At 45.5% G+C, this 10,358-nt stretch overlaps 1 protein-coding gene across 1 annotated transcript; it reads right to left on the bottom strand.

Moving 5' to 3' along the window:
* Positions 1 to 240: 240 nt before the first annotated feature.
* Positions 241 to 2,194, bottom strand: LOC101777839 (probable polyol transporter 6). The gene is made up of 2 exons (XM_004983191.3): positions 1,864 to 2,194; positions 241 to 1,733 (listed from the first exon to the last, which is right to left on the bottom strand). The coding sequence occupies exons 1-2, from the start codon at positions 2,114 to 2,116 to the stop codon at positions 298 to 300; spliced, it is 1,689 nt and encodes a 562-aa protein (XP_004983248.2). The 5' UTR covers positions 2,117 to 2,194; the 3' UTR covers positions 241 to 297.
* Between the last annotated feature and the right edge of the window lie 8,164 nt (positions 2,195 to 10,358).

Genomic DNA, 10,358 nt, shown 5'->3' with positions numbered 1-10,358 from the left:
TGGACATGTCCCTTCATGGTGCCCCTTCATCATGTATATATATATATATATGTACAAACTTCATGTGATCAATACAAACATCCATTCGCTCTCGTCTCTCGTGTCTCATTTACCTTCACGCACTCAATTCTAAACGCTAATCATGCCAACGTAGGCGCGCAATCACTGTACCGTAATATAACCTAACTGTATTTCTTATCTTTTGAATGAACCGTAAACAGCTTATTCTTCCCTGCCAAATGAGAAATCTTGACACATATATAAACACATGGGTGATGCACGTTTATTGCAATCGCATCACGGCCGCGCCTCGCCGTCGGGTACGACGTTGGACACCGGAAGCTCCACCACTGCCGCCGGCGACCGAAGCCGTGCGCGGCACCCGCGGCTGAACACCTCCTCTATCTCCTCCAGCGGCCGGCCCTGCGTCTCGGGGCACATGAAGTAGAAGAACGCAGCCGCCAGCACGGCCAGCCCCGCGAACAGGAAGAAGGCGCCGCCGATGGTGACCGCCTTGTACAGCGACACGAACGTCATGGACACGCCGGCGTTCATCACGCGGTTGATGGCCACGCCCACGCTGGCGCCCTGCGCGCGTAGCCGGAGCGGGTAAACCTCCGAGCTGTACGCCCAGGTGATGGGCCCCACGCCGACGGAGAAGGACGCTATGAAGGTGAACACCGTCAAGATGGACACCACCACCGCCCACGCCGGGGAGTGGTGCGGCGCCGAGCGCTCGACGACGGTGAGGCCGACTCCGAGACAGGCCAGCGAGGCGATGATGCCCGCCAGGCTGGAGAGGTATAGCGGCCTCCGTCCGACGCGGTCCACGAGCAGGATGGCCGTCAGGATGAACACCGTCTTGGTCACGCCCACGCCGATGGTCGCCGCGAGGATCTCGCTGCGGGTGACGATGCCGGCCGCCTTGAAGATGCGCGGGCTGTAGAGCACCACGGCTTCGATGCCCGTCAGGTGCTGGAAGAAGTGGACACCGAAGGCCGCGACGAGGATGCGCCGCACGGGTGGCGTCGGTTGCACGAACATCTCCTTCCAGACGCCCTTGCCGACACTGCCCGGCTCGTGGGGCGCACCACTCGCGGCGGCGTCGTCATCCGCGAGCCCCGCCGCGACCATGATCTCCGCGATGCGCTCGTCGGCCTCGCCGTCGGTGTCGCACACCCGCCGGAGCACGGCGAGGGCCTGCTCGACGCGGCCCTGCATGACGAGCCACCGGGGCGACTCCGGCATCGCGAGCACGCCGACGGCGAGCACGGCGCTCGGCAGCGCGCCGAGCCCGAGCATGGCGCGCCAGCCGTAGACCAGCGGCAGCTTGGCGAGCAGGTAGTTGGCCACGTACCCTATGAGGATGCCGAAGCTGATGCAGATCTCGGGCAGCGACGTGACCGAGCCGCGGATCTGCGTGGACGAGATCTCAGCCGCGTAGACCGGCGCGATCATTAGCGCGTAGCCCACGCCGACGCCGGCGACGCAGCGGCCCGCCAGGAGCGTGCCGAAGTTTGGCGCGAGGCCCATGAGGGCCGAGCCGGCGAGGAAGATGCATGACGCGAGAGATATGGTGCGGCGGCGGCCGATCCAGTCGGAGATGCGGCCGGCGGTGAGGGAGCCGGCGAGGGCGCAGACGTTGAGGATGCCCGCGAGGACCTGCACCTGCGTGTCGTTGGTCTTGAGGTCCTCCTTGATGAACAGCATCGCGCCGCTCATCACGCCCGTGTCTGCAGTATCCATGCGCCCAGCACGTGTATTACTATACATTACTGATGAAACTGAGTACGTGCTGAATAACGATCAACGATCGAGTTCAGGTTTTATGTAAGAGCTAGGGTTCATGCAAGGTATAAGTACCGTATCCCATGAGGATGGAGATGATGGAGCCGATAATGGAGCACGCCACGGCATACTTGTGCTTCCCCGAATGGCCATCCCGTGGCTTCTCTTCTCCCATGGCTCCCTCTCCTTGTATTTCGATGGTGTGTATCACAAACACAAACTTCAGTTGTCGCCGGGTCAAGCGGCAAGCACTCCCGATCCTCTTATAGCCAGTCCTTGAGGATGCCTGTGCCTGCAGGCAGGTCATAACCGAGGAAACATCACGCATGTACACTATTTGTGTAGGTCAAAATAGGAGTGTACCAAATGGTTACAGCAACCGGCCGATCTAGCTGATTGCGCACTATATGGTGGAGTGGTAGGCACGGGCACACCGCTATCGGTATGGAACGAAGACAAGTTTAACTCGTGCTAGAACAGCACCTAGCTCCTTTAACAACTGTCAGTTTATTCCAAAGAGCAAAGGCAAACTTTCCAGATTATTGACACGTACTCTCTCCGTTCCAAATTGTAGATCATTTTAGTTTTTCTAGATTCATAGATATTATTATGTATATAGACATAAGTATACTTATATGTAGGTGCAAAGCAAAAACTATGCATCTAGAAAAACTAAAATGATCTACAATTTAGGATGGAGGGAGTATGTGGGTGTGTAAACAAGATCAAAATGGGAAGCTGGGCCCACTGGCCTGCCATTGACAAAATCCATGGCATATTCAGAGAGGTTAATGACTATCATGATCGAGATAGGTATTTCATATTGGCTCAAATTATTACTATGACCCTTGAAAACAAAGTTGAGCCACTTATGTCAGAGAAGACTGAAAATATCTCCTAGTCTGTCGATCAAGCTAGTAGTACAAGGTACATGTCCAACAACTGAGTAGAGTAGCATACTATAACGAATTCTTCTCTCAATGCAGGAACAGTGACAGCCATACACTAGAAAACTCATCTATGGCAGTTACGCACTTTGGCAGTGCCCCAAGCTGCCACCGAGTGCTACAAACTGACAACTCACGCATGCAGTATCTTTTGTACGCGTCTCGGGCAGGTAGTCGATCGAGTGCTTATCCAGTGAGTTCAAAGTCAGATATGACAGCTCGGTATCCTTTCATGCATGGAATCCTTATTCTTTTTTTATAGTTCAGTCTCTAGAGAAGAGCACAAAAGAATCACATAACCAAATGAAGGAGTAGCTAGCTGCTCAATCAGATGAGGTGCATTTTGATGTGAAGATTGGTGATGGGTATGTATCGGTGCATGCATGGATGTATGTATGTATGCATGTTATTTTACGGTAGCATGCAAAGATGCTCCTTTTTATTTTTGCGAGCAAGCAAAGATTCTCCTTTTAGTATCTGTAGGACAAACTAAGATTACAACTGTGCACGTGCACTAGTATATGGTTACATGGGTCAATCGAAAGAGAGTCAGCTATCCAGCCAATTACAGTTACAGCCTCGTACTCCTTATGGTGGCGCGTTTGCGTCAGCTTGGTCCCGATCAGGCCGTGGGCAACTTGTTGATGAGTTTGGTCTGTGGGTGCTGACATATGCACATTTCTTGACCTGTTTTCTAGTTCCTTCGTTCTCAAGAGAAAAAAAAATGCGGGGAGGGGGGAACGTGGCGGAAAAAGAAGAGGAATGATGCGCTGGAGTCGTCGGGTAGGATCGTGACCTCACGAGCGACATCGCCTTCTTCTCGCCGCTAGCTGAGATTCGTGTAACTACTGTACATGCCTCGCGCGTGCACGCGCAGAAGGTGGCGCCCTGGACCGCGCATGATCTATCACCTCGCCGCCGCCGCCGCAGCGCGTGCCCATGTGTCGGAAGAATGCATAGTGCGGGTCCGTGTGTGCGTCGTAGGAGGGTAGCCGTGCCGCCGGCCCGCCGCGTATGGGGGATGCCATTGCCAATTTACCATGTACATGCACGGAGGGCTAAATTGTTTGAAGACTACTGGATGACTGGAGTATGTACAGCATGTTGGTATTGCAATTCTCTGAAGGCGAGTTCTATCTGAAAGTGGACTCTATTGTTGATCACCTAATAATCCTATGATTATTCCCCGATTTCTTTCTACAGTGATCCCATACTACTTCGACACACGCAGCGGCCGGCGGTGGCGGCATCTGCGGCGGCGAGGTGATCATGCGCAGGCCAATAATCGCAATCTATCGGGGGAATCGACATTAAAAGTATGAAACCGATGATCAAGACGCGGAGAGGAGGCGCCAAACAAAGAACAAGGAACGAGCATGGTTGGAGCCGATCGACGAACCTGTAACCAAAGGCAGAATAAGAACCGCCGCAGCAACCAACAACGAACTTCCGGCCGCCGCCGAGAGGAAGGCGGAATGCTGGTCGATCGCCTCCAGATGAAAGCCCTGAATTGAACACACGTAGCGTACGATGGAATGCTGATCCCCGGCCTCAGATGGAGTACGACCGATCTCGGCTATCGCTCAACACCTTTTGTACTAATAATCTCCAGCCTGTGGGTCTGTGTGCAAGTCAATAACTAACTGTTTTAATTATCTTGATCCCTGGATCCGATCCTATCCATTCCACGCATGTCCGTGCTTACTAATCCAGTGACACGCACGCGGCAGACTCGCTCGCCAACGGCTTCCTTCCATGCTCCTCGCGGCGATACGCGATAGCTATGGGACGTGGGGTCAGGTTAAGCTGAAGCGACAAATTTTCTTCCATCACCTAAAGAACGGGCCATCGCGCGGCCAGGGGTGGAAATGTGGACGTAGATATCAAAATTAATTATCCGATATCCGTTAAAACATCAATATGGATTCCGTATTCGTATTCAAATGTAATGTAGTACTAAAATGGATACATCCAAATTTGTTTTTTTATTTTCTCTATCCGATTCCACATTCATATTCGACAATACCCAACACTATCCGTATCCGACCATATGAAATTATCAGTATCTTTTAACTAATGACAAATGATAGTAATTTGAATATGAATTATGACAATATATCAATGAAACTACTCAAAAGTTATCTCTATGACTAATAGTATTAATTTTAATATTAATAATGTATCCACAAAACTATTTAAAGATATCTATGATTTTAATAACCAATATCATTAATTTTAATAAGAAGGATATATGAAGATTGAGTTTAAATTTAAATATTCTATTTTACCTATTGATGAATATATTTTTATATGGTTTTTAACTATTTTTGATAAATGTTTATATATTTTATCCAGAGTAAATTGCGCCCACTATACAACAACTTATCAGGTGGGTGCAAATTAGTCCAACAACTTGTAAAATGCTCAATCTAATATAATAACTTGACAGGTGGGTGCAGATTAGTCTAGCAACTTGTAAAATGGTCAATCTAATACACTAACTTGATAGGTGGGTGCAGATTGACCCAACAACTTGTAAATGTTCAATTTAGTGCAATAACTTGATAAATTGGTGCATCTGCAGTCCAAATATTATAACGAGCAACATATTTACTAATGCTAAGTCAGGTATATAATGAATAAATTATTGAGCACTATTTGAACATGGATACTGACATCACAATGGCAATGTATTTGGCCAAACTTAAAACTTTCCATGTTTAGAAAATTAATTTTATATCTTCATGTTAATTATTTTTATACAATACTATAATTTTAATTAGGAATATTTAGTTCCATATTCAATAGTGATAAGTTCACCTCACTGTTTTTTTAAATATTTGACTATTTACATAGTTCAACTACATAAAAACTAATATATTAATACATACTAACAATTCCTTTTCGGAGTTTGGCATAGATATTTTTAAAGCTACATGTACTTGTTTAGAAAGGGAAAATGAGCTAAAAGAACAGAGTAAAACATGCTTGTATGCATACATTGAATACATGAACAGAATCGTAGAAAAAAACATAAGGTCACAGGATTCCTATTTTGGACTTTAGTAATACCAATGGCGTAATTCTAAAATATTATTCAATTTAAGTCATGAAAAAAATAAGAATCTACATAGTTGAAAAAAGTAACGACAACTTTTATTGACAAAAATTAAGAATGATTGACCGGAAGAACATTCACAAGTCAAGTTATAAGGTTAGGACTGTAAATGCACTAATCTGAGAAGTTTTAGCCTTGAATTAAATATTTTACAAGTTGTTGGACCAACGTGCACCTACCTACCAAGTTATTGTACCAAATTGAGTATTTTACAAGTTGTTGGATTGATCTGCACCCACCTGACAAGTTGTTGTATGGTGGGTGCAATTTACTCTTTTATCAAAATATATATTTTTATCCAAATTTTTATTTATTTTTATAGTTAAATTATTGAAATAATTATTGATAAATGTGATATTTTTAATAAGCGATCTAGTACACACTGTTATGTATTAATACTTTAGTCTCTACTTGTATAATAATTTGTGGTTCAAAAACCATCAATAAAGAAAATAGGTAAATATCATCTTCTAAATCGAGTAAATATCCAAATGCATATCCGAATCCGTGACATACATTTTGTATTCATATTTCGAGAACATCTGAATTTGTATTCCTATTTGAGTTAAAATGTGGTAAAAGATGCTATCCGAATCCAATTCCATACGAACCCGATTCGATTTCATCCCTAAGTGCGGCCTACCTCTCTCTAGATAACGCACAGTGCCAACCCCACGCCATTGTTCCGCTTCTGCTGAGCAACCGAATGTGCTACCACCATCCACTACCCTCTCCTTTGGTCAGCGCCACCCCTCCCTCTCTTTAGCTTGTCTCCCCACCGCCATCTTTCACCGTCACTGGTGTTGTCACGCCCACCTCCACCACCGCCCACCGCTAGCAGCGCCACCGCCTCACCCACAACCTGTTGCATTCTGCCGTCACGCCCACCTCCACCACCGCCCACGGCTAGCAGCGCCACCGCCTCACCCACAACCTGTTGCATGCTACCTCCGGTCCATGCCACTCAAGGACCCTCCCTGTAGGGTCTTCCTTCCAAAAAACCTATTGATTACCTATATCGTTCCTTGGATCAGTAGATGATACAATCCTCACTACATATTAGTGTCCAAATAATAAAAGATGCATAAAATTATAGGAAATAGGGTTTTTACCCTTAGGTCGTGGAGAGTGTTGCGGTTACCCATTCCACAAGCAGAATGAAGTTAGGGCACCAAAGTCCTTAATCCTGCACAATGTAAACAAGTTTGAGTACACTTATGCATGGTACTCAGCAAATCCTAGCATAGAAAGTATATAAAATGTAGAGATGATCACGGTGAAGGATATGGGGTTTTGTTTTATCAAGAAACTTATTTTATGCAAGTTGAGGTGGAATTTTGGAAAAAAGAAGAGAAAGAAGGCATTTTTATTATATTTTTGGCCCTGGAGGGGGAACGCCCCTGCTAGATTCCAAGTTTTAAAGAACCAAGAGACCACCAGGTCCTCTGGGCCGGCTAATACCTCATTCCGAAATCACTCTCTCAGGGACTCGGCCCTGTCTCACAAGCACTCAAGTTATAAAACACATGAATACTAATCGATAGGAACTTTGACTATGTGGGCTCATGACCGTGAGTCTCGGCTATCCAGATAAATTTATCACTCTACAGAGGTTATACACTTTACCCACACGATCGATCAACAAATACCTTCATGAAAGGCGGTACTAACCTACAAGATTCATACCCGCCCACATCTATCTCTAGACAGCATTTCCTAGGTCCATCCACAGATATGGTTGGGGTGTAAACAGGTGTCATATCATGTTCACACAGGGAAACTATCCCTGGAAACAGATGCATCATTACGTGTTATACAATGCCACCAGGACCTCCGGTCGTCAACCTATGACCCATGTCGACCAAACCTGGGACTATGCGTAGGTCCTGCCCAGTCTATCTGTTTTTTTCTTCTTCTTTTTTTCAGGGGATCCTCAAATCTGATTATATGAACAAAAGGACTTCACAAGAGTCACACACCACACAAACTTTTTCCGAAAGGATAGGGGTATTCCGAAAGGATAAAAATCAAATTCGGACTCAAGACAGCAACAAGGTAGCTGTCAATTCGGACTCCAAACTTATTCCAACTCGAACTCAGCACTACGTAGGATTTGGTCTTAAACAAACTTAGAGTCCTAATCGGACTTGAACACAAGGATGTATACAGATTCAACCAATAGAAGGTTTTACATGGTAGCACACGGCTGTGACCAGAACGTGACAAGAACTCGAAACTCTAAAGGACTAAAACTAAGATCAGCAACTCGACACAACCGATGCAACCAAAAACTCAACAAGCCCTAACTAAGTAGTGCTAGCAAAGGCTCAAAGGATTTATAGGAGTGCGGGTGAACTAATCTACTAATTTTTTTTGGCTTTTTCTGGACTATGGGAAAGTAAAACAGCGAAGGATTAGAAGTCTCTCATCGATAAACCTTGCTCTGATTACCAACTGATAAGAACCCGCTAGGGTTGATTCCCGATCTTTCGATGAGAGGCATGGGATAACTCGATTGGTCAATGGAAACGACGTTCATGGCCTGACTACAGCCTTCCAAGCTGCGCCTTAGCAACCGATACACCACCTCCAATGGTTGTCGCAATCTTGTGGAGCGCGTCACCTGGCCACTAGGGCACTCGTCCTGCAAGCAATCGAAGAACTAGCAAGAACAAGTATAAAAAGTACTGAATTTACTAGATGAAAATGAAGGTTTCCAACTCAATCTCAATAAGGTGGGGTTTCGAAGATAGGAAGACGGACGGCTGATCCAGCACGCGCGCTTACAAGCAAGTAGTGAGAGCTAAACTTGATCTAAACAAAACCCAATTTGTTTGTGGCAGCTCTAATCCTTATTAATACCTAGGAGGACAACCAGGGGGTGTTGGGGTCGTGCTCCAACCCTAGGACATGTCCCTAATGGACCCAACTTGATACACGACCCATTGGGCCGAAATAAGGTGACGCAGCACCAGAAAACCTATCAGTAATAAATTGGTCATTGCGACCGCCTCAGACCAGATATGGACTTGAATCTAGATCCATATGAAAATATACTTCATAATGAATCCGTGAAGTACTTGAACGCCCCAATCTGAGTCCGTATGCGACCGTGGTGACCATCACAAGTTGGTACTGTCCTGGAGTCCGAATCCAGCCTGCGCGAGTCCTTTTCCCTTTCGATCTTCTCCCTGGTTCCTAACCAAAACAAGAGTGCACGCGTCTCCATGGTCTAAATAGGATGGACAAGAACTCAAGAGTAAACTTACTTGATGATTAAGTTGACGAGCACGGGCGTGAGTAATAGGACCAGAAACTGGTACTTGTGTAGGTGTGGATGTATCGTTGGTGTTGATGTCCTCATCATCCTCCCCTCCTTGCATTTGAGTCGTCCTCGACTTAAGCTCTTCTTCTTCTCCAAAATATGGCTTCAAATATGCAATTGTGGGACTAACCCCAAAATCGGCAGGCAGCTCGAGCTTATATGTGTTATCATTAACTTTCTCCAACACTTTAAAGGGTCCATCAGCCCGAGGCATCAATTTAGGCTTTCGCAATTCAGGAAACCTATCATTTCTCAAGTCTAACCAAACTAAGTCGCTAGGTTCAAATATTAGTTCCTTTCTACCTTTATCACCGGCAAACTTATATTTAGCATTCATACGCTTTATGTTTTCTTTAGTTGTTTCATGCAGTTTTAACATCAATTCAGCACGCTTAGTAGCATCAAAATTTAATTTTTCAGAAGATGGCAAAGGCATCAAATCAATAGGAGCACGAGGCAAGAAACCATATACAATCTGAAATGGGCACATCTTTGTAGACTAAATGCAGCGAACGATTATAAGCAAATTCAATATGAGGCAAACAATCTTCCCACATCTTAATGTTCTTCTTTAAAACAACCCGTAACATAGTAGACAAAGTTCTATTGACAACTTTAGTTTGACCATCAGTTTGGGGATGACATGTAGTAGAAAAGCTTAGTTCCTAGTTTTCCCCATAAAGTCTTCCAAAAATGACTAAGAAATTTAGCATCATGATCAGAAACAATTGTGTTGGGCACACCATGCAAACGAACAATTTCTCGAAAGAACAAATCAGCAATATGTGTAGCATCATCAGTTTTATGACATGGTATGAAATGTGCCATTTTAGAAAATCTATCAACAACCACAAACACACTATCACGGTCCTTCCTAGTCCTTGGCAAACCCAACACAAAATCCATAGAAATATCTTCCCAAGGAGCACTAGGAACAGGTAGAGGCAAATACAAACCGTGTGGATTTAATTGTGACTTAGCCTTTTGGCATGTCGCGCAACGAGCAACAAATCTCTCCACATCTCTTCTCATCTTTGGCCAAAAGAAATGACCAGCAAGGACGTCCTCCATTTTCTTCGCTCCAAAATGCCCCATTAAGCCACCTCCATGCGCTTCCTGTAGCAACAACAAACGAACGGAGCTAGCTGGAATGCACAGCTTGTTAGCTCTAAACACAAAC

This window comes from Setaria italica, chromosome IX, assembly GCF_000263155.2.
Source record: "Setaria italica strain Yugu1 chromosome IX, Setaria_italica_v2.0, whole genome shotgun sequence".
NCBI classification, from domain to species: Eukaryota; Viridiplantae; Streptophyta; class Magnoliopsida; order Poales; family Poaceae; genus Setaria; species Setaria italica.
This window is presented reverse-complemented; position numbering and strand designations above follow the sequence as displayed.

Excerpts from the sequence above, each read along its gene's own strand:
- LOC101777839 (XM_004983191.3), bottom strand. The coding sequence starts at position 2,116 with ATGCGTGATGTTTCCTCGGTTATGACCTGCCTGCAGGCACAGGCATCC. Across the intron at positions 1,734-1,863 it reads CTCCATCCTCATGGGATACG|ACACGGGCGTGATGAGCGGC; the intron begins GTACTTATACCT and ends TGGATACTGCAG.